We start from the raw sequence: 25902 nt of genomic DNA on the forward strand, positions 1-25902 counted from the left end.
GTATGATTTCTTGCTTTCTCTCTCTCTGGCGAGCATACACACCCTATAGCAAAAAATCTATATAAAAAAAAAAAATCTGGTGAGAAGCCAAGAGGAATGGTAGGAAGCTAAGACTATGTAGTATGTATGCGGCAATGGATCGTTTTTAGGACTGTCTACCTGGAGAGTCAGCCAACAATCTATGTGATGAAAACTTTAGGTATATAAAAACATAGCATTGATATGTAGCAGGTGGTCCATGACAACAAAGATTTCTAGATGGTGTAGCTACCCAAAGTCAAGTACTTGAGTGTGCTGTTGTTCCAAATCCCAAGGCTAAATATCAGACTCCAGCCAACAACTGGGAAACAAGATTCAGTATTCCATGACAAAACCTATGTAGAGTTTCAGGACCCCACAGGGCAAGAGACACAGTTCCTGTAGGAGGACTTGTAGTGCTGATTAGAGATTCAGAGTAGAAATCTAGTGTTGAGAGGGAAATAGCATCCTCAATGAATCTGCTGGTCTTCAGAAACAAAGTAGGTAAAAAACTCTGAAGGAAGTACCTAATAAACTCTTGCCCTGGTCAGAGTTATGTCAGGAAAAAGGTGGAGTTGAACCTCCAAGTATATAATCCTTGTCTCTTGCTGATCCAGGCTCCATGGGATGTGGCAAATATGACTTATTTTGATGGCAGTGAAGCTGGACATAAAGTAAATTTGGGAAGCATTTACAAATTAGTAGAGCCTGAGGGCTCATTGGATATGATTAAAGGGACAGGGGTGGGGGGTGGGGAGGCAGGGAGTGCCACAGTAGTAACACAACTGGACCCACATGGAAAAGATCCTGGATCTGCATCCTGGGATCTCCCTGAGCACACATGTGTACCGGCCTGTGATCCAAGCTGGCTCCGACTAGGGGTGGATTGTAACGTGAACCCTATTGGAGATGCCTGTGCCTGCCTACTTGTCTGTCTCTGTCTCACAGAAGAAAGAAAGAAACTTCAAAAAGTATAAATAAAGGGACAGAGAGGGGAGTCCAATGTAATTTGAGCATTTTTCCCTGAGTAACAGGAATAACTAGGAACAGTTAGAATAAAAACTGTTTTTACAGTGGGGGCTGGAGTGTTAGTGGGCAACTTGGAAAAAAAAGAGTGCAGAGAGAGAAGAGGAATTGAGCTTCAGATAAAGTCCTACTGGGGGATGTCCCTCGGGGAATTGGAAGTTCCAGGAAAATGTTGAAGTTAGAAAAATCTTAGAATTGAGACATCGTACTTCTTCTTGGTCTTTTCCACTTCCATTGCCCACAAGAACAAGTATATAATTCTGTTTTTGACATCAGATTATCTTTAACATCTTGGAATGTTAAAAAAAAAAACACGTTTTTTGTTTTCTTAGGAAGGTGATGGTAGGAATTGTCTTTGAAAATGAGGTTTTATTTGAACTAGTAAAGGTCAGTTCGACACATGAGTACCCCATGGGTTCTCATTCAGTGTTTCATAATGCAACATTGTGGAAGAAAACATTAAAAATAAAACAAAACCACAGCCTGTGAATAATATGGAAAGAATAAAAATCAAAAAGCTCTGTGGAAACCTCTTCTTCTGTTTCTCTAAAAAACTGGACTATGGGAGGTTTTGCTATTTGGGATTATTTCTACATTTTAAAAAAATTAAGAGGACTTCAGAAAATGTTAAGTAGAACGAAGTGAGTCAGTGTGAAGTTAGTTTTATATATCACGCTGGTCCAAAGGAATTAAGAACACTACATCCTTAGTGATGGCAGTTAATGCCAGAGTTTCTAACTTCCTAATGGGAAAGTACAGGAGTTTAAATAGGACAGACATGGCCACCCATTCGTGGGAGACATTTAAATAAAAGTGTACTAGACAAAGTGCAATATACGTATTTCAAAAAGTGATAGCCTCATTCATAGTGCTCAGAATAGAAGTTTTCATTTGATTTTTGGAACTAAATTCTTTTTCTCAGTAATGTCTGTTGTTGTTTTGTTTGCAAGGTATCTAAGAAGGTGTCTAAAACTATGTTTTAATGAAATGAGAAAACATTGCCAACTCATTTTCTCTGCAGGCAAATCATTTTCATGGAAGAAGAGAATACCTAATAAACATTCTGATAAAATCTTAGCTTAAATGATTTTAGCAGACTTTGCTATGAATGTTGACTGCTTAGTTGTGGAAACCTCTATTTGTAAAATCATGGCTTGATGAAAAACCTAAAGTGTGAACAACTATAAAGATACATTTATAGGAGAAAGGAAAAAAAAAATCAAAACTGGCAGGATTTTCTCCAATCTGGAAATCAGTTTCCAGGACTTCCACTTAAAAGGACTAGCTGTAATGTGGGGATCACTGTGGATCAGGTTATTATGGGCTTCTTTGTACCCATGAATTGTTAGTCCCATATGTAAATAAGACGTCTCATTATAGTAATAATATCTCCCACATTAATGGTGTGAAGGTTGGGACTGTATCTTCCTCACCCCCAGTTTTTTGCCCAGTGCCTGATACAGTGTTGGGGAAGTAGTCATGCTTAATTCATATTTATTGATCAATGAAAAATAAAATCCTTATAAGTTTTAAAAAATATTTTTTATATTTTACAGTATAGTTGTGGTGGATTTGGTTGTTAAAAAAATCAACTTTTGATTCTATATACCTTGGATTTCCAACTCTTATTTATGTTCCACAATAGTATAACTCTTTTGATTGTAAGTGACAAGAGCTCAGTTAATGTTAGTTTAAGGAAAAAGAGGAGAAAGAGAAATTTATTGACTTATATAACTAGGTGATAAGAGAGGGAAATTACCTCAGGTACAGCCGAATCCAGGATATCAATCATGTCCTTTGGTCCTCTGGCTTAATAAATTTTTCCTATGGTTCTATTTGCCCTAGTCTCTGTTTGTTCAAGTGAGTGGCAGAGGACAGAAATTGCAGAGGTTTCAGGCTTACATGATGCTCAGTTGGCAAACCCATTGGAAAGTGAGTGCTATTACCTCCCTCCTTCCTATGTAGGGTCCTAGATAAAGGCTTTGATTGGCTGTGTTGGGTCATGCACTCATTCATGTACCAATTACCTGGGCCAGTCTGGGTAACATGCCCACCCCTATGACAAGTGTTGGGGGCAAGGAAGAGAGGGAAAAGAAGGTTATCCTGATTGACAGCCTCACTAGGACCACTTGGAATGAAGGGCCAGTTTCCCCAACAGAAGGGGGCGCTGTTCATAGAAATATAAGATTGAAAAAGCAGGACCAGCAGTTAGCATAATGGCTATGTCGCTGGACTCCCATGTAGTTGACTGCGGTTTGAGTCCCAGACCTGGTGGCTTAAAACTCACGCCAGGCGTGTGTGCGTACGTGCCCAAGATTCCAAGAGGAGAATGGAGGAGAAGGGATTGCGGTGTGGCCATCTCCCTTGGGGGGTGATTTCTCACTTTCTGTCTCTTTGTCTCTCTCTCTCTGTTGAGCGCAATGCGCCCTATAGCAAAAACCTCTCGGAAAATAAAAAGATTGGAAAAACATTTGAGGCAATATTAGGATAATGTTTCTTAATTACATTATTCTTTGTCTTTGTTTGGGATTGTGGTTTAATGAAATCAAGTCTACTTTGAATAAATAATTATAGCTTTGCCATATTTTGTGAAAAAACTAAACTTATGGCTTGGTTACATGTACAAAATTAAATGCCAAATTTTTATTTGTTAACATTAATCTGTTGGACTACAAAAGGCGGTTACCTGCTGAGGCTTCACCTGTTCCTGAAAGCAGATTCAATTGAGTGGAAGAACATTGAAAAAGAGAAAATAGCTAAGATTTATGACCGCATGTACCACCGTATAAATTATAATGGAGAAATGTATGATTTCTCAGTTATATTCATTTTTTTCCAAATATAATATTTTCTAGTTTATTCAGAAACATTTATTTAGTACTGACTCTGTCCAGAGTAATTTTCTGTGTACTCAGTTTGAAAGAAGGTCCCAGACTTTTCTCAGCTTATACTTTTTAGGCTTATGTGTTTGCAAAATTAAGAGAACTGATAAAACTTTTTTCTATTCTTGTTGCAGAGGAAAACATTTTTAAAGTATGTTTTTTTTTTAATTACTAGAGGGCACCTACACTCACCAGAGAGAGAGAGAGAGAGAAAGAAAGAGAGGAGAACAAGAGAGAGAAAGCACCCCTCCAACCCCCTGCCAATGGCATGGTCACACCTGCGATCTTTTCCTCCATTTCTCTGTCTCATTAGGATTTTGGACACTCATGCACATACACCTGGGATGTTTTTCAAGCCGCTGGAGCTAGGATTCAAACCGTGGTTGGCTATGTGGGATCCAGCTCCTAATGCACTGCAGTTATCACTGAGTTATTAGGCCAGTCCACACAGGGGAACATTTCATTTGTCACTCTGGATTTGTAAAAATCAGGTGGAACAAATATGGCCTTAGAATGCTTGACAGATGTGGAATTAACAGATGGCGTAATAGTTACATTGTTGGACTCCCACATGGCTGACCTCAGTTTAAGTATTGGACCTGGTGGCTTAAAACTCAAGCTGGGCTACACGTGCATGTGTGCCCAAAATTGTGAGAGAATAGAGAAGAGGATATTGCAGTGTGGCCTGTTTGCAAAATTAAGAGAACTGATAAAACTTTTTTCTATTCTTGTTGCAGAGGAAAACATTTTTAAAGTATGTTTTTTTTTTAATTACTAGAGGGCACCTACACTCACCAGAGAGAGAGAGAGAGAGAGAAAGAAAGAGAGGAGAACAAGAGAGAGAAAGCACCCCTCCAACCCCCTGCCAATGGCATGGTCACACCTGCGATCTTTTCCTCCATTTCTCTGTCTCATTAGGATTTTGGACACTCATGCACATACACCTGGGATGTTTTTCAAGCCGCTGGAGCTAGGATTCAAACCGTGGTTGGCTATGTGGGATCCAGCTCCTAATGCACTGCAGTTATCACTGAGTTATTAGGCCAGTCCACACAGGGGAACATTTCATTTGTCACTCTGGATTTGTAAAAATCAGGTGGAACAAATATGGCCTTAGAATGCTTGACAGATGTGGAATTAACAGATGGCGTAATAGTTACATTGTTGGACTCCCACATGGCTGACCTCAGTTTAAGTATTGGACCTGGTGGCTTAAAACTCAAGCTGGGCTACACGTGCATGTGTGCCCAAAATTGTGAGAGAATAGAGAAGAGGATATTGCAGTGTGGCCACCCCCATGGGGGGTGATTTTTTGCTTCTGTCTCTCGTTTTTTCCAGTGAGCACACACACCCTATAGCAAAAATCTCTCTCTCAAAAAAAAAAAAACAAAAAAAACAAAACTCAGAATACTGGATGGATGTATTTAATATTTTATTTATTAAAACATGAGTTTGGGCAAATAGAATTAATATAAATAATACATGCAGCAGAGTGAAGAGTATTCAGTTTCTTCAAGGTTCTGAAACAAATAGTTTATTGTTACTTTGTCTCATAATTTCAACATGCTTTTTATAGAAAGCCTTTTTTTTGAGATGGGGTAGGTTTCTGCTATACGGCGCATGCACTGACCAGAAAGACAAGCGAGAGACAGAGAGACAGAAAGTGAGAAATCGCCTTTGGGGGGATGGCCACGCTTCAATCCCTTCTCCATTCTCCTCTCAGGATCTTGGGCACACACACACATGTACCCGGTGTGAGTTTAAGCCACTGGGTCTGGGACTCGAACCATGGTTACCACATGGGAGTCCAGTGACATAGCCATTATGCCAACTGCTGGTCCCATAAGCCTGTTTGCTTTTGAAGGTAGCATTAAATGATTATTCTGAGTTTGTGCTAGCCAAAAGAAAAAACAGAACAGAAGTAGACAAATGTTTCAAATCACAGTTCAGTTTTGACGTTTTTCTCTGTCTCAGTGAAGGAGGAAGACCTGCCAGTATATTTTGTTAATGAAATTGCATTTATGAGGTGTGGGAGAATGTATATGCCATTTATCTTTTTTGTTTCAAGATTTGTGGTATGGGTATATTTTCCCAATGGTGTAATCAGAACTATGTATCTATTTTATTTTATTTATTTATTTTTTTGAGAGTTTTTTGCTATAGGGCATGTGCACTCGCCAGACAGAGAGACATAGAGACAGAAAGTGAGAAATCATCCCCCAGGGGGGATGGTCACGCCGCAGTCCCTTCTCTTCCATTCTGCTCTCGGGAGCTTGGGCACGCATGCACACACACCCGGTGTGAGTTTTTAGCCACCGGGTCTGGGACGCGAACCACGGTCGACTACGTGAGAGTCCAGCGACATAGCCATTACGCTAATTGCTGGTTCCTTGTATCTATTTTATTTTGATCTGAGAATAGTAAATGAAAATGATTATGATTTACATTCTTTCCTAGACTTCTTAAGGTTTTCATCTTAAATGTTTTTTAGAAATTTCTCACATCATTTTATTACTTGCTTACTTGCAAAGGAAGAGAAAAATCTATATTTAGAAATGAGTCAGAATAATGCTTGCTGTATTGAACAATTGATATTTTGTTCCAAATGTATTCTTTTAAAAATTTTTGAGCTTTTTATATGAGAGAGAGAATGAGTGAAAGAGAGCAAGAGAAAGAAGAGGGGGAGAGATGCAAGGGGGCTTTTTAGTTTTTGGTAGGGTCTTGCCACTGTGATGCTTTATCCCAGTCTCCCAGTTAGTCAGGGTTGTAAGTCTGTGCCTCTGTGCCTGGCATGTTCCAGCTGGTCTGGGAGCTGAACCCTGGCCTCCCTTATAGCCCCAGTCCTGCACAGTGAAGGCCTACCATTTGTACTACTGCAGCTAGGCCTGAATGTCTACGCGTTTTAAAAGTGTGAATCAGGGCCAGCTTGTGGAATGGAAGTTAAGGTAGCTGGATCCTACATGACCAACAAACTCAGTTTGAGTCCCAGACCTGGATGTTTCAAAATCACACCTGGTACATGCCCTACAGCAAAACTAAAAGAAAAAAAAATAAACTAAACTCAAACATATAAATAATTTTTAAAATTAAAGTATTACTTAGAGAAAATATTTGGTTGGGTTATTTGGTTAGGATGTTTGGCAACCATAGAGAAAATAAAAATCAGGACCAGCAGTTAGCATAATGGCTATGTTGCTGGACTCCCATGTAGTAGACCGCGGTTCAAGTCCTGTACCCAGTAGCTTAAACTTAAGCCAGGCGTGTGTGCGTGTGTGCCCAAGATCCCAAGAGGAGAATGGAGGAGAAGGGAGTGTGGCATGTTCTCCCACCCTGAGGGGTGATTTCTCACTTTCTGTCTCTCTGTCTCTCTCTCTCTGTCTGGTAAGCACATGCACCCTATAGAAAAAAACTGTCCAAAAAAAAATCATATTTCTGAATATTGAAAAGTAAAAAGGAAGCATAGTCAAAATGTTTGTGCTTTTTACTGAGAAAAGTTTACATTTATTTTTCAATTAAATTCAATAGACATTAATTGAGCAGCTATTATTTAATGATATATTATGCTATATACTTTTTATATTAGATTGAATATTGAATGTGTATTCTTGCTGTTAATTAAAAAAACACTTAATTTCATCTGAAATGGGTTGTATTCTATTTTCCACATATAATATCCCTCCCATTGCCATTTAGAAATTGGAAAAAGTACAGATTTAAAAATCTGTTTTGGCTTGCATTAGTTGTAGAAAGTTTGCATATATGTGTGTGTGTGTACACTGGATACTGGATACTGGATATTCAGATCATAAGACCCAACTCCTAGATATTTCTCCCAAATTCAGCATAAATTTTAAAGACACTGTAAGTCCTAAATCATATTTTAACTTCTTATCCCTAGCTTAATTTATTGTATTCTTAATTTTTATCTTGGATCTATCCCAGCTGTAATTCTCCACTAGGTAATTCCATGTAATCCTAAATGTCAGAAGAAAAAGCATAGCTATATCCTTTGTATATGCTTTTCAGGCCATGATATGACTTTCATTACTTTTTGCAGGTCCCACATTTGGTTATAACATTATAACGTGTATTCATTATGTAAACATTCTCAGGAACTTAAAAGATCTTAAGGTACAATTTCATATGTATCTTCAAGAATCTCTAAGAAAGAAAAAGTTAAGTCAAGATTCTTACAAAACTCAGAACTTTGGGGTACTATTTAGTTATTTCAGTGTGGATGGGCTCTTTATAATATCGTTTACATGGTTTTTAGTCAGCATTTATAATGACCTGTAGAGAAGCCAGATAAAAAGCTGTGTAGGAGGCCTGGCTTGGCTCCTGGGCCAACCTGAACAGGGGGTTGCATGCACCCTTAATCCTAGCTAACTGGGAGGCTGGGCAGGAAGGTCACAACACAGCAAGACCTCATCAAAAGTAGCTGTCTTTGTCTCCTGCTCTTTTTTCTCTTTCTCTTTTTCTCTCTCTCCCCATCTCTCATGAAGGAAAACCTCTTGTATCCAGTGAGATTCTTAGAAGAGTTGAGTCTCTGACTTAGTAATGACAAACTGCTCATTCTGGTCTGGAATGCGTGTCTGCCATTTGTTATGTAGTATGGAAGTGTGGCCTCTGGTGATGTTCTGTAACTTGACCATGTTATCTCCATGCAGACTCAGTCCGAATTCATTTGGAATGTGTCTGGAGTATCCAGGGTGGATCCCCATTCTGATACTTCATTCAAGTTAGGCTGGTGAGAAGGGACAGTGGGGGGGATGTACTTTCATCTCCTGCCAAACATCTGTAATCTCAGAGGCCGGCAGGCTCTACAGTTAGAGCTGGCTCCTAAGGCTACTTCCAGACTTGCTGCTAACCAGTGACTAACCCAGAGGGAGACGTAAACAACCTTCTCACATTCTACCCTTGTCTCTGGCCAAATAGAGAAATTCCATTAAGTTAGCATTTGGAGTGTTCACTGAACTAGTGAGAGAATTCTGATGATCTGAATTGTATAAATAATGCATCAAAATGTGGTACAACTACTTCAAAGCAACAGAAAATAAGTAATTATCATTTGCAAAGGGTGAATGTTATTAACCCATCAGCAGTTTTATTCCACTTAACTCAGAAAAGGGGAAATACTCAGAATTTTTAGTTTCTTATGTTAATACATGGCAGGCTTTTTACTATACACTTAAAAACATCCACTCAAGTCAAATAACATTTTAAATAGGCGAGACATTTCCAATAATGAGAAAAGATAGTGACTGTTATGGAGAGTAAATATTAGGTTGCTGGGGAAAGTCGTGATGTATTGTTTTTATGCAAAATTGTGTTATGACTTTCTAGACAACCTAATATATAAAACCATCTTAGTCATTTCTTATACAGTTTAGGACAATATAGTAGAAAGGAGTTTTTTTTTTTTAAGAGATTTTTGCTATAGACAGAAAGCAAGAAATCACTACTGGGGCATCACCACGTCACAGTCCCCTCTTCTCCAGTCTCCTCTTGGGAGTTTGGGCACATATGCACATGTGCCCAGCATGAGTTTGAAGCCTCCGGTTCTGGGATTCGAGCTGCAGTCGACCATGTGGGAGTCTAGCGATGTAACCATTACCCCGTCTGCTAGTCATTAGAAAGGAGATTTTTACACAATGCACCAGAATTTAGAAATCTATGTTAAATTCTTTTCTGTGAGAGATTTTCTGTGGTTTCTAAACATAAGTCTTCACAATAGTATTGTGTATAACAACAGCTACTCTGCCTCAACCCCTCCCTCCTGGAAATTCACCCCTTTATCTTCTACCTACTTTGTGCCCTGTGAAAGCTACTGTAGGTTAAGATGTTTTAGAGACTCTATGGTTCATATATGAGAGAAAGAAAATAAGAGAAAAAAGGAGAGGAGTAGACCTCAGCAAGGCACATCAATCTGGTTTTCCAGTGCTGGGATACCATTTTAGAAAATATTTTCCCTCACGCTACTTGCATTTCTTGCTTTATGATAGTTATGCTCTCGAACTTCTGGTATTGGAATTTTCATTGCTTAGCAAACATCATCTTGAGCTTATAATAATAATAGTCTTATGTTCAAGACTGTCTGTGTGTGTCTAGCAACCTAGGTGAGATAGTGAGGGGGAGAGGACCAAAACCTAGCTTATTCTATATCAGAAGTCTGTCCAAAGTCAACTTCACATCCAGAAAAAACAATATGTATGTATAGAGAGAGCCCCCAAACTTCTGCCATTCGGTTTTTAAGGCCTTTCTTTTCCCATGACTCAAATCAGCTGTAAAGTTTTAGAACTGTGAAAACTAATACCATGAACATCATTACTTTCATGAAAAAAAGTATTCCAAGATCAAATAACAAATTTAATTTTTCTAAATATAGTTTATTTTTGTCTTCTAAGTGCTTGCTATGTCCCCCAACCAGAATTAGGGCCTCTGATAGCTTGTTCCAATGTGGCTTCTTTTGTCTTTTATGTTCTGGATAAGGCTGAGAAGTAAAAAGTACAAGTATTTTATCTATAGAAAACCAAATTTGAGACAGATACAGTAATAAAGTGAGACAAGAAAGAAAAAAAAATAAATGAGAGTGATAAATGAGAGTGGGCCCTGACCTGAGAGTGGGCCCTGGTAATTTAAGGATCCTATAAATTACCAGTTCAAAGGAGGACCTTAATTTTAGCTTATCTAAAGTTAATGGATTTGGGATTTTTTAAACAAACATATAAAAACAAAAGTGAAAACTTTAGTGACATATTTTTGAAGATAAGAAGTAAGTCAGGTTTTAGATTGTTTTTGGTAATATAAAATGAGTCCAGGCAAAACATGGGGCTATTACACAAGCAATAGAGCCATTACACAAGTTGCCATTACACAAGCAATAGAGCCCCACTGTGTGAGTCAGTAGCCACATGGGTAGCCTGGGTTCTGTTCCTGGACAAACTTAAACATGCTGGTGTGGTGGCATAGGCCTGTAATCCTTAGCTAACTAGGAGGCTGAAGCAGGAGGGTCACGACATGGCCAGACTCTGTCAAAAAAAATCCCCTCTACTCTTTCTCTCTCATAGAAACAAAACAAACAAAAAACAGGTTGATGTGTTACATTATAACTATTATAAATAGTTAAGAGCTATTATTGTTTTAGGTCAGTTTGAAAACCCTAAGTTCCAGTTTCCTTGTCTATAAAATACAGATGAACATAATATCTGTTCATAAAACTTGTGAGGATTTCAGATAGGTGTCCAACAAAGGGTAATTGGGATTTTTATTTGTTTTTCTTAGTTTGTTTGTTTTTGGTGAAAGAAAGGGTAATAAATAAAAGCAAAAATACACCCCTGAGAGATAGGAGTGGGCCTCAGCAGACAGAGAAGGAGTAGTCAAAAGACCTCACTGTTGCAATCTGCTGGATTTGTAATTTTTAACTTCGCTCCTATGGGTTCATCGTTGCTGGGCCTACTGATTGTTTTCATCTCATTGGCTCTATCAGATGTATGTTCATCTCATTGGCTGTATTAAATGTGACTTAATCAGTTAGACATCTCCTACTAATCTCCTGTCCATATTACCTTGGGCAGGAAATTTTCTGCTCTGATAAAAAAAATGATCATTTGTCTAGCCACATGGGCAGATGCTCCAGCCTCCTTACTCACTTCCATTTACTAGCTTTCTCCTGCCTCATTTCCCCCCTGAGAGGCTTGATCCCTATAGATCTTTTGAGGGAACTGAAGGTGGATGGGCTGTCTTCCATAACTGCTTCATGTTGAATACGGGCATTAACCCTAATTGTTCTCATGTCAGAATTTCTTTTGAATTTTTGATTACTAATATTGGTATTTAATAAAAAAGCTTGACTTTTTGTCATCCATACCAATGTTTCAAGATTTAAAAGTTAGGCTCAGTTAATAATGTATATATTATTTTTCATTTGTAAAATACTTAATACTGTTACTCTTTGAGTGAACAGATGCTTCAGTAGTATACTTTTTACCTGATGAGCATCAAGATTTTGCTAATTGATATGTGAATGTGTGTGTGCACGTATTTCTCCTTCCAAATCTCATATAATGAAATTTTACATTTAGTTCGTGTGTAACTTAGTGTCCTGGTTTTATTAATAGCATTTTGCCTGTCTTTAAATTTGGTCTAGGGTGTTATTCACTTTGTCTGATGTCAACTAAGGCCAACTTTTAGTGCAAGCTATTTTCTGTTTCTATTGAGATCTAATAAAACAGAAGGCAACACATCTTTGAGGAAACATCTTTACGTGCTCCTCTGTTGTACAAAGGATGGAAGTGCAGAGTATGAAAAATAATGCATCAGTTTTCATAGATGGGACACCTGAGCTGGTGTTTAATCAATCAATAACAGCATTTAATTTGGTAAAAATGAACTAGGGTGTTTAGAATATTTGGCCTCTTTTCGTCAGTTGTTGTTTAGTGATGACAATTTTGATGTTGTAGGCCCATTTGGTATCTTGAACATTTCAACTTGTGTAATTACTTGGAGAAAATAGATTATGAGCTGTTCGGTTCTTGCGAAACTGATTATTAAAAAAACTTAACGGTGTAAACTATTTACATTCAAATGTCAAATTATTTTGATTTCTAGTTGTTGCTTTCTTAATATAAGAACATGGTAAATTTTAGGGAAAAAACAAATGAACAAATTTAGAACACATTTTATTATATTTTCTTTCTTTTCTTTTAGAGATTTTTTTTTTTTTTTTTGCGGTAGGGTGCATGCAGTCACCAGGGAGACAGAGACAGAGAGACAGAGAGTGAGAAATCACCCCCTGAGGGGATGGCCATGCTGTAATCCCTTCTCTTCCACTCTCCTCTCGGGATTTTGGGGCGCGCGCGCGCACACACACACACACACACACACACATGCCGCATGAGTTTACGCCTCTGGCTCCAGAACTGGAACTGTGGTCCATTACAGGAAGTCCAGCAATGTAACCATTACGCCATCTGTTGGTCTTGCCACATTTTGTTATATTTTCTAAAAATGCATAAAATCTCTTCTTACTCGCCTTGTCTTGCCCCTCTCTTTCTTTGATTATTTTTTATTAGGAAATTGTTTGGGTGAGCTTTGTTTCAAATTATGGGTTTCTGAATTTCCAGTATTCACAGTTTATTAGAGGGCTAGATACTTTTTCAAGTAAATTCACACTATCCTCACTCCTTTGAGTCTTAATATGATTGTTGGTTTGCTAAGCCATTTTTAATATTCTCATACATTTATGCATTCCACCTTTTCTGTCAGTTTATTTCTTCCATGATTGAGACACAGAGACAGAGACAGGCACTCTTGATAAGGTCTACATGCTGCAATCCACCCCCAGCCTCAGCTAGCCCTTACGTCTGGCACACATGCACACACCTGTTGCATATAAGGAAATCTCAGGATTCAAACCCAGTACCTTCCCATGTGGCTTCAGCATCAAGGAGTGTTATGTAATAGCTGTACCATTGAAGCTGGCCTTCCATATTTCTTTTCTAAGCATTTATTGATGGTCCTGCATGTATATGACAATGTGTCAGGTACTGAATAGCATATGACCCCATTTCTATCTTAAAATAATTTGTCTTCTATCAGAGGACATCAGTTATGCACTCAAATAATTTTAGTTCTAGATTTAAAGAAATAAAATCAACTTTAGAGAAGAACAGGTAATGTTGTGGAAATTCAGTTGGATTGTATCAGATCGTGATGTTAATTTTATGACTCATGATTTGAACTGCCTGACTTTCAGTGACGATATTGCTGAGTCACTTTTTCATTCAGTGATATAATTTCCATAAAAACATATTTGATTAAAATAAAATATAAATGTTAAATTAATGTAAGCGTATTCCTTTTTCTAAATGTATATTATACAGCTATGGCAGAATATAATCAATGTCGCCTATTCTTTTTTATTTCTATTTTTTTGAGAGGTTTTTGTTATTGGGCGTGTGCGCTCGCCAGATAGACAAGAGACAGACAGAGAGACAGAAAGCGAGAAATCACCCCCCAGGGGGCATGGCCACGCGGCAATCCCTTCTCCTCCATTCTCCTCTCGGGATCTTGGGCATGCACGCACACGCACCCGGCGTGAGTTTAAGCCACCGGGTCCGGGACTCGAACAGCGGTCGACTACATGGGAGTCCAGCCACACAGCCATTACTCTAACTGCTGGTCCCAGTGTTACCTATTCTTAATCTCAACTTACTCTTCCTCATATGAGTGAGAGCATACGGTGTTTTTCTTTCTGTGCCAGGTTTATTTCACTTTACACAATGTCCTTCAGGCTCATCCATGTTGCTGCAAATGTGGCATTTTATTATTTTTTATGGTTGAATAATATTCCTTGGAGTATGCATGTATGTGTTTATGTGTGTGTGTGTGTGTTCACATTTTCTTTACCCATTCAAACTTATTGGTGGGTATCTAGGTTGATTCTCTATCTTGGCTATCATGAAAAGTACTGCAATAAACATGAGACTATTACTGCATTTAAAGTGCTCTCCAGAGCTATGATTTACCTTATTCTAAGGGATTTTTAAAACATAATTTTTATCTCCAAAATTTCTTTCATAATTTTTCTTAGTACTTGAAACATGTTTTAGTAATGGTGATAAATGTATAGCTCAAATAACTAGTAAAGAGGCTATAATCTGAGGCTGTAATCTGAAAAGTGCAATCAGTATCATTTTTTCCTTTTTTTAGAGGTTTTTGTCTTAGGGCATGTGCACTTGCCAGAGAGAAAGAAAGACAGAGATAGTGGGAGGTAAAGTGAGAAACTATCCCCTGGTGGATGGTAACGCTACAATCCCTTCTCCTCCATTTTCCTCCCAGGATCCTGGCATGCATGCACATGAGCCCAGCATGGTTCAAGTCACCATGTCTGGGACTGGAACTGCAGTTGACCTTGTGGAAGTCCAGTGATGTAACCGCTACAGCATCTGCTGGCCCCACAATCAGTATCTTTAATTGGATCTGTTTTATTTTTATTTATTTTTTTAAAAAGAATTCTTTTATTTAACTTTATTTATTTATTTAATTTGACCAGAGAGAGACACAGAGAGAGAGAGAGAGAGAGAGAGAGAGGGAGGGAAAGTGAGAATGCAAGCCACCAGGTCCAGGACTTGAACTGCAGTCGGCCTTGTGGGAGTCCAGCGCTCTTAACCACCACATCACCTGCCGGCCCAATTGGATCTGTTTTAAAAGCGAAAGGAAATTCCTTCAGAATTGGTAGCCGACAAAGTAAATTTGAATGTTTCATGTTTTCCTTTGACCTTTCACTTTTTTGACTCACTGTTCTCACTTTTATCCCAAATTGGATAGAACTTTAGCTATAATCCTCATTCTTAGGGTTGGAAGATTGAGCTCCATATTTTCTTGCAAAAGTTTTCTTATTTCCTTTAGAGTCTAATTATCTAAATTATATGAACACTCTTGAATATATTAGTGATTTGAGATACTACCCATCCAAGAGGGCGCATTAATCTTTAACAATAGTTTTTAATTCTTGAACATGTAGGAGTGAGTGTTAAGTTTTAGTAAAGTGCTAAATGAGGAGGTGTTTGGGCACAGAGAGGTCTTTGAGTGCCTAGGGCATCTGTTTGGTCATTTCTAAGTTTAAAAAGATTTCATCCAAATTTTCTCAGATTTAAAATCTGACCAGGCTATTCCTAATCACCAATGCCTCAATCACTATTTGAAAAGTTGAACTCATTGGGAAATAATCTTAAAAATTACTAACACTGTCCCCTTTACAGGGATGCATGTTTAGCAATGAAAATTTCATGATTTGACAGTTGATTTTAAGGGGCTAAGAATTTATATTTCCATGGTTATTAAAGCACAGGAAGCATTTCCATTCCCGCCCTACAGTCTTTTCTTCCTGTTCTAGCTATGACCAGGAGATGCTAGAAACGTCATCTGTCTTCAACTTCCATTGAGAAAGGAGTGTCTTTCAAGGAGCATCTGGAATTTGCCTGACTTTGATAATGTAGTGCAGAGCAGTTCTAAAAATAAAGGCAGGATTATTGTATTCATTTGGAGCAGCTTATTTCATCCTTGTTTTTCAGTTGTAGCCTAGTGCCTTGTATGGTGGTAGTTTCTGTTTCTCAGAACAAGCTAAGAAGAGCCATTCTGTTCTGTGCTCTGAGAATGCTTGAGTACAGAGTCTGTATTTTTGAGAATAACATTTGCCTCACACAAGAAGTCTGTGTTCTGCAAGTGTGATGTTTGATGCATGTAGGGAGAATTAGCACCCATGGGAATTGAGCCTAAGAAATGGAATAGAAATGCCACTGTCAAATAAAGAAGTGCTTATTTATTCATATTATATTTGAATTTAATGGAGAACACAGTAACTTAGCATTCTTAAATAGGAGGTCTGATTTTCTCTCTGGTAGGGAGGGTCAACATTGATCTTATGGTTTTAGGACATTTTAGTCATGTATTCTTATTCAAGGCTACCAAGAATTTAAGGCAACACCCACTTCACTTGTGTTTACGTAGATTTAGTTTAATCAAATAAGGATTCGACTGTAAGTGAGCTTGGAATATACCCTGAAAGAAAACAAAGAGGTTTCTTAAGAGCTTGGTAGCTGTGTATGTTATAGTCAATAGATTTTCTCTGTCATCTCTTCAAGTCAGGAGAGGACCTTGAGATTATTAGTGATCTTATCATTCACTTCACATGTTGTAATTTAGTTCTGTATCTTGATCTTCTTTTTCTCCATTTTAGATACTAGCTCAGTCATGTACCGAGATCCTAGAACTGCGGCCCTCAAGTGTCTGCGTGGGGGGTAAGTGTTTAAAACTTAAAAATACCATGTAAGAAATCGTATTTTTTATTTTTTTTGCTAGCTAAAATATATGATTTTAAACCCATGTTGGAAAGAGAATAACAAAATTAACTTTTTTGGCATCTTTTTTTGTGTAAGAATTTTTAAATAATTCCTTGAAATATTTCTATTTTAAATTCAAATTTTTAAGATTGGAGTGTTATTTTAAATAATGAGCATATTGTGTGACAGGCTTTTAGAATCTTCTGTATATTTAGTTCCTATTTGAGACCTTTCTTATGGCAAATAAAATAAAATATGAAATCTTTTCTTGTATCGTATTATTGTCAGGCATGTGTAGATTTTGAGCCCCATTCTTTGATGAACTGACCAAGATGCGGTGTGTGCCAGCTCAGGGGACGTAAGGAAGTGACTCAGGGTGGGTGGTAGGAAGGGAGCAGGTGGCTTCATTAACTGGTGCTAAGAACAGATGCAGGTTTTTGCACCTCCCAACCATCCTTGCCCAGAGACAGTGTGAGTCCCTCTGGCCCATTTTATTTCTTCTTCAGACTTGACCTAGAGTTCATTTTAACCTGACTTTACTTAGAAAAGGAAAAATACTGAGTCGGGTAGGGATGGAACTGTGTCGTGTAATCCACCACAGAGCCTCCCAGCTTAGCTTGCTGGATGAGGTCTTAAGCTGGGTGTCTTCTGGACTCCCTAATGAATGATTTTGGAAATGTACCTGAACACCCCAGAGCAGCATTCTCATTTCTAAGAGCATAGGGTAATAAGTTTCTAAAGGCCCAGTTTGGTGACACAGTGTGTTGTACATTGAACTGCTGGGCTGGAAACCACACGGCTGATTATGAGGTCCAGATCCCAGGGGCCCGTCAACCAGGGTGTGTGCATGCCCAAGATCCTGATGAGATGGAGGGCCAGGGTAGAGCCGTGTGAGGGCGTCCTGTCAAGGGCCTTTCTGTCTCCTATGCATGTACTCAAACTCTCTGTCAGGGATAAAATCAACTTTAAATAATAAGTAAATTTTTAGAAATAAGAAAAATAAATGAAAAAACAGCATTAAAATGACAGCTGTAATTTATACTTTTATTTATATTGGTACTTACTGGGTCCTTTTCATTTGGATTTACCAATCCTTATAGCAATGTTCTTTGGTAGTTTTATGATCTCTGGTTTGCAGATGGGGAAACTGAGTAATAGCTCAGCATTGGTTACTAGTAATTGTTGTGTTAGATCCTTGTCTATTTGACTTTGTCTGTGGTCTTAGTGAATCACATTTAAGTTTTATCTACAACTTATTTTATTTGTAAATAGAATTTCTTTTGTGATACACCAAATGGAGAGTGATCTGGTGGTATTTTCTTCCTTAATACATAATTGTATACATGAGGGAGGGGTGGTCATTACAAAGTTCATGGAAAATGCATATTATGAAAATTATGCACCGATTTAAAAAAAGCTTTTTTTTTTTTTTTTTTTTGGTGGCAATGTAAACTGATACTTTAATTCCAGTTTTCCATGAACTTCTCCAGGTACCTGTATGTGTTGAATTGTGTTAGGTGAAGCTGGCGAGGATTGAGAGTGTTAAAGACCAGGCCTGAAGCAGCTCTGCTCAGACAAAGGCACTTATGCCTCATTAGTGATCTTAACCTTACTGAGTCACAAACATAATGAAACCTGACTCAAGCATTTCTTCTAACCGCATATGTTAAAGAAAAACAGAATTGAAACTCTCCCAATCAAAAGTAACTAACAAACTTCTAAGCACATAACAAGGGACTTGACAACAGAACAGACCAAATAAGATAGTAATAACTGTAACCTGTGAAATATTTTTTTTGCTTTACTTCTGCTTTTATCCTATAAAAGCTTCCTCCTTGCATTCCCTTAGTGGAGCTTTTGGACCTCTTCTGATTTGGAGCTGCCCAATTCATGGATCATTGTTTGCTCAAATAATCTCTTAAAATTTTATTGTGCCTCAGTTTACCCTTTTTTGGAGAGATTTTTGCTATAAGGCATGTGTGTTCACTGGAAAGACAGAGAAAGATGGAGAGAGAGAAAGTGAGAAATCATCCCCTGAGGAGACTGGCCATGCTGCAGTCCCCTTTTCTTCCATTTTCCTCTCTAGATTTTGGGCACACACACACACACACACACACACACACACACCCAGCATGAGTTTCAAGCCGCCAGGTCTGGGACTTGAACCATGGTCAACCATATGGGAGTCCACTGCTTTAACACTACGCCACCTGCTGGTCCCTCATGTTATCATTTTTAACAAGAGTTAATCACTATTAAAATAGCTAATACACCATAATGCAGCTAAGCTGCACATTTAAGGCCTATTAAGATATTTAATGAGGGGACCAGTAGATGGCATAATGGCTACGTTGTTGGACTCCCATGTAGTCGACCATGGGTCGAGTCCCAGACTCAGTGGCGTAAACTCACGCCGGATGCGTGTGCGTGTGTGCCCAAGATCCCGAGAGGAGAATGGAGAAGGGATTGTGGCGTGACCATCCCCCCTGGGGGGTGATTTCTCGCTTTCTGTCTCTATGTCTCTCTCTGTCTGTCTGGCGAGCGCACGCGCCCTACAGTGAAAATCTCACAAAAAAAAAAAAAGATATTGGGAACCAGCAGTTAGCGTAATGGCTATGTCGCTGGACTCCCACGTAGTCGACCGCAGTTCGTGTCCCGGCCCCGGTGGCTTAAAACTCACGCCGGGCACGGGTGCGTGCGTGCCCAAGATCCCGAGAGGAGAATGGAGAAGGGATTGTGGCGTGACCATCCCCCCTGGGGGGTGATTTCTCGCTTTCTGTCTCTATGTCTCTCTCTGTCTGTCTGGCGAGCGCACGCGCCCTACAGTGAAAATCTCTCAAAAAAAAAAAAAGATATTTAATGAGGTCTGATCCTGTAGTACAGAGGTTAAGCTCAGTACACAGAGAACAGGATCCTATATGGCTGAATGTGATTTAAATCCTTGCCCTGGCAGCTTGAAAATCACCAGATGTGTGTGCATGCCCCCAATTCCTAATGGGATAGAGAAATAGAGGAAATAGGGAATGCCCCATTGAAGTGTGTTTTTTTTCTCTCTCTCTCAAGAGTACAAGTGCCTTCTCACAAGAAAAAATAAACTAAAAAGATATTTGATAAGTTAATTTCATCTAGCATATTCTTTCACTCTCTAACGTTCAGAGCCCACTCCTGCTATACAGGTAGGGTACAATAAACTAAATCAATGTCCCTTAGTGACTAGTTTTAGATGACTAGTAATCCAAAATACATGACCTCTGATGATTTATGCAACAGAAAATGAAATTAGGACTAGTAAAGTGAAGACCTTTGTATGGAAAAGGCATAGATTAAGAAAATACTGCATATTAACTTTCCAGAGAACCAAAGAACAGAAATAGTTTTCTTTACATACCCAAAACTTAATATCTTAGAGTGAAGAAAAACAAAGAAGTTTCTTTCTTGAGATTATTTTTGTGAGGATAGAATTTGGACATTTTGAATAGCATCTGTCTGGGAGTAACTGATTTGTTTCCATACAATTCTAATACCTGGGCTACTACTGAAAAACAACTTTGTATAAAGTAAAATGATACATCACTGTGTAACAGTGAATGGTATCACTACTTTCACTACCCAGAGGGTCTAAGAACACAAATGTAGTTGGAAAAGTTATGTGTGGCTTAACGATGGGGAGACATTCTGAGAAAGACCTTCTTAGGCAATTTTGTCATTGTGCCAACATCACGGTGTACTTCCACAAGCCTAGATGGGATAGTCTGCTGCACACCTAGACTATATGGGATAGCCTGCATGCTCTTCCTGAGACCACTCTCACTATGCCATCCATCACTGACCCAAGCATTGCTGCATGGCACATACCTATACTATTGCAAATTTTGTCTTCATTGTTATGGCTGTATAATATTGAATTATAAGAAGAAATAATAACATGATATTATTCACAATATATACATTATTATTAATATATAGTAATATATTGATGCATTTTAATAGATAATAGACAATAAGTATATTATATAATAATATATAATAATATATAAGTAATATATAATTATTAGTATATATTCATATATTATTAATAATACAATATCAATATAATATATTATTCAATAGTAATATTGAATAAGAAATTCATTCAGTGCTTCTTGTCCAATGCTTTTGTTTCAACTTAATCTGTTTTTTTTTTTTGTTTTGAGAAAGCAGTGATTAAAATGTTTACTTTTCTTTTTTTTATTTCTAGAGGAATTTCAAATCGTTTTGAATGGAAGAGGATTCGCTCTGGGCAGTCGGAACGGCAGTGCCCTCTGTACCTACACTGTTAACGCAACCTACACCAAGAGTAGGTGCCCAGTCTTGTCAGTGTTGGTCATGTCAGTGTTGCTCTAGTGTCCACATGGCCTCTCCACATCAAGTGTGTTCTTTCCTCCAGCTAAAACCAGCTCTGCTCTATTTTCAATCGAAGAAAAAAGTAAATAAAGCCTGAATGATAATATAAGTAGTACCAATTATTTAATATTTATTTAATAATGGTATCATTTTCTTAAATAGTAAATGCTGGACCTTCATTATTTTGATTCTGGTTTGTGGTTGAAAGAATAAAATAACTTGGTATGTGAGATAGCTAATGATGGCCAGAGCTGCTGCTTGAACCCAGTTTTCTTGTCTATGCTCTATACAGACCAAGTCAACAGCCCGGTTTTATCGCCTCTTTCCTCAGACACATTTCTTGGTGTACTTACTTTAAAATCTCATTATCTTGGACTCTTTTACTAGTTGTTGCCTTATCTTTTGTTGCTCATGTTCTTTATTCAATTTCGCAATTATTTGTTAGTCAGATTCTTGAAAACAGACTGCCGTACGAATCTTTTGTATCTCTAGTACCTACTCACAGTTTTTGTGGATAATTATTATATTTATGGAACTGAGCTTTACTTTTTCCTAGCATCTACTTTCACAAAAGCCAATTAATGTAATGTTTTTATTTTCATTTTAAGGAAAACTCTCTCTCTTAAATGGGTCTTAGTTTTCTGAGCATTTCTCTATTAAAATATGCTTCCTCTTTGATGATTATATTGCCCTCTAAAAATTTATACAGAAAGCAGACATTATAACTTTGTGAACTCAGAGTGATTTTTTGAAAGAGACTCACCTCCAATTTTGCTATTTATCTGATGGTGCTAATCTTCTTTATTAACATAGCTTTGACCACACATATGGTAACATGCAGTTAGTTCAGTGTGTGTCTGTTGAATTAAAGTGGTGAGTCTCTCAGCATGGTGAGTGTCGTAATTGATTCCTCTCCTTCCTATTAAGATCATCACTTTGGTAAGGCAAAACAATAATATTTGAAACCAGTTCTTTTTGTAAAAGAGTCCATGATTGAGTAGCACAAGTAATTTAATTTTCATTCTGTGATCATTTGTATCTAAGCATTAGGTTTACCTAATTCTTCTTGATTACATATTTGAGTTCATTATAATATAGACATATTTTGTGCTTAGTTACATAAGATTAAGTTTATATGACTAAATCCTGAAACAATAGGAATCAGAATGCAGTTTTCATCATTCACATTCTCAGATAAACTTTTCAATATGTAACTTGTCCGTTTCTAATCTAGATAATTTTTTCTCATGTATTATTAAAATTATAAGGGCAATTTAAGCACCAACTTTATTTATTTATTTATTTTGGAGAGGTTTTGCTGTAGGGTGCATGTGCTCGCCGGAAAGACAGAGTGAGACAGAGAGACAGAAAATGAGAAATCACCCCCCAGGGGGAATGGCCACACTGCAATACCTTCTCCTCCATTCTCCTCTCAGGATCTTGGGCATGCATGCACATGCGCCTAGAATGAGTTTGAGCCACCAGGTCCAGGAATTGAACTGCGGTTGACTACATGGGAGTCTAGTGACATAGCCATTATGCCATCTGCTGGTCCCAGCACCAACTTTATAAAGTGTATTTAATTATTACAATAATTAACTATTTTATTAAATTATTTTATTTAATTATTACAATAATTAACTATTTTATTAAATTCATGAAATAAATTCATTTTTTCCTTTGGGTAGTCATCTTTCTATCTCCATCTTTTCTAGCTTCTGTTTTAAAAAAGTATGTATCATTTTCCTTAAAATCTGAAATGCTGGAAATATTTAGGAGAAAAATATGTTTTTATATAGTATCTGCAACTACATGGGAGTTTAACCTAAGTCAAAGAAATCTTTTGAGAAAGCAGTGATTAAAATGTTTACTTTTCTTTTTTTTATTTCTAGAGGAATTTCAAATCGTTTTGAATGGAAGAGGATTCGCTCTGGGCAGTCGGAACGGCAGTGCCCTCTGTACCTACACTGTTAACGCAACCTACACCAAGAGTAGGTGCCCAGTCTTGTCAGTGTTGGTCATGTCAGTGTTGCTCTAGTGTCCACATGGCCTCTCCACATCAAGTGTGTTCTTTCCTCCAGCTAAAACCAGCTCTGCTCTATTTTCAATCGAAGAAAAAAGTAAATAAAGCCTGAATGATAATATAAGTAGTACCAATTATTTAATATTTATTTAATAATGGTATCATTTTCTTAAATAGTAAATGCTGGACCTTCATTATTTTGATTCTGGTTTGTGGTTGAAAGAATAAAATAACTTGGTATGTGAGATAGCTAATGATGGCCAGAGCTGCTGCTTGAACCCAGTTTTCTTGTCTATGCTCTATACAGACCAAGTCAACAGCCCGGTTTTATCGCCTCTTTCCTCAGACACATTTCTTGGTGTACTTACTTTAAAATCTCATTATCTTGGACTCTTTTACTAGTTGTTGCCTTATCTTTTGTTGCTCATGTTCTTTATTCAATTTCGCAATTATTTGTTAGTCAGATTCTTGAAAACAGACTGCCGTACGAATCTTTTGTATCTCTAGTACCTACTCACAGTTTTTGTGGATAATTATTATATTTATGGAACTGAGCTTTACTTTTTCCTAGCATCTACTTTCACAAAAGCCAATTAATGTAATGTTTTTATTTTCATTTTAAGGAAAACTCTCTCTCTTAAATGGGTCTTAGTTTTCTGAGCATTTCTCTATTAAAATATGCTTCCTCTTTGATGATTATATTGCCCTCTAAAAATTTATACAGAAAGCAGACATTATAACTTTGTGAACTCAGAGTGATTTTTTGAAAGAGACTCACCTCCAATTTTGCTATTTATCTGATGGTGCTAATCTTCTTTATTAACATAGCTTTGACCACACATATGGTAACATGCAGTTAGTTCAGTGTGTGTCTGTTGAATTAAAGTGGTGAGTCTCTCAGCATGGTGAGTGTCGTAATTGATTCCTCTCCTTCCTATTAAGATCATCACTTTGGTAAGGCAAAACAATAATATTTGAAACCAGTTCTTTTTGTAAAAGAGTCCATGATTGAGTAGCACAAGTAATTTAATTTTCATTCTGTGATCATTTGTATCTAAGCATTAGGTTTACCTAATTCTTCTTGATTACATATTTGAGTTCATTATAATATAGACATATTTTGTGCTTAGTTACATAAGATTAAGTTTATATGACTAAATCCTGAAACAATAGGAATCAGAATGCAGTTTTCATCATTCACATTCTCAGATAAACTTTTCAATATGTAACTTGTCCGTTTCTAATCTAGATAATTTTTTCTCATGTATTATTAAAATTATAAGGGCAATTTAAGCACCAACTTTATTTATTTATTTATTTTGGAGAGGTTTTGCTGTAGGGTGCATGTGCTCGCCGGAAAGACAGAGTGAGACAGAGAGACAGAAAATGAGAAATCACCCCCCAGGGGGAATGGCCACACTGCAATACCTTCTCCTCCATTCTCCTCTCAGGATCTTGGGCATGCATGCACATGCGCCTAGAATGAGTTTGAGCCACCAGGTCCAGGAATTGAACTGCGGTTGACTACATGGGAGTCTAGTGACATAGCCATTATGCCATCTGCTGGTCCCAGCACCAACTTTATAAAGTGTATTTAATTATTACAATAATTAACTATTTTATTAAATTATTTTATTTAATTATTACAATAATTAACTATTTTATTAAATTCATGAAATAAATTCATTTTTTCCTTTGGGTAGTCATCTTTCTATCTCCATCTTTTCTAGCTTCTGTTTTAAAAAAGTATGTATCATTTTCCTTAAAATCTGAAATGCTGGAAATATTTAGGAGAAAAATATGTTTTTATATAGTATCTGCAACTACATGGGAGTTTAACCTAAGTCAAAGAAATCCTAATTTGGCACAGCCACAGTGGAGCAACCATTGCACAGTGCTCTGCAATGCTGAAGGCCATAGGGAAGATCAGAATTTGGTTCCCAGGTTCACTTGCACACACTGGATGTTCCTGGATTCCTATCTCCCGATTTCCTGGTCTCTCTGTCTCCCTCTACACATCAGGCAATATGCTGGTGATTCTGACTGACTGGGATTTCAGAGTGGGGACTCCGTCAGAGTGCCTGTTTCTCTCTCTCTCTCTTTCTCTCCCTTCTTTTTTTATTTTTTAAGAGTTTTTTTTTTTTTTTTCACTATAGGGCACATGTGCTCTCCAGAGAGACAGAGGGAGAGAGACAAAGAGACAGAAAGCAAGAAATCATCCCTTGGAAATTGGCGACACCACAATTCCTTTTCCTCTTGGGATTTTGGACATGCACACATTTGTGCCTGGCGTGAGGTTTAAGCCACCGAGTTCAGGACTCGAACCACGGTTGATTCCGTGGATGTCCAGCGACGTAACCATTACGCCATTTGCTAGTCTGCCCCCCCCCCCGTCCTCTTTTATGGAGGAAATAAATGGATAAACTTTTAAGAAGGAAAAAATTCTAATTTATGATTTACCGATATTATATAATAATGGGGCAGAGAGTATCTTTCCATCTTAATCCCTCTTTCCTTCTTTCTTTAGTTTTTTATGCTAATAAATCTAATATGCCACACTTGAACTCTGATCACAGGAAGTTCTTTATATTATTAATAAAACTGTATGAGACACTTGAAATTCTTTATTAATTCAGTGGCATTTTATTTTCTAGGTGTAAAGCCAGTAAGTGTACAGCTTAATTCTATGCTTTGTCCTGCACCTATCCTGAATACACCTGGAGAGTAA

At 37.6% G+C, this 25902-nt stretch overlaps 1 protein-coding gene across 1 annotated transcript in view; it reads left to right on the forward strand.

Annotated features, from left to right (window-relative positions):
• ANTXR2 (ANTXR cell adhesion molecule 2) overlaps window positions 1–25902 on the forward strand; it is a 175100-nt gene that overhangs the window by 27942 nt on the left and 121256 nt on the right. Inside the window, exons 8-10 of the mRNA XM_006151459.3 lie at window positions 16666–16726; window positions 21006–21104; window positions 25829–25898. Coding sequence (XP_006151521.2) covers window positions 16666–16726; window positions 21006–21104; window positions 25829–25898 — 230 coding nt within the window. The remainder of the gene's footprint in view (window positions 1–16665; window positions 16727–21005; window positions 21105–25828; window positions 25899–25902) is intronic.

This window comes from Tupaia chinensis, unplaced genomic scaffold (assembly GCF_000334495.1).
Source record: "Tupaia chinensis unplaced genomic scaffold, TupChi_1.0 Scaffold000318_1, whole genome shotgun sequence".
Taxonomy (NCBI): domain Eukaryota; kingdom Metazoa; phylum Chordata; class Mammalia; order Scandentia; family Tupaiidae; genus Tupaia; species Tupaia belangeri.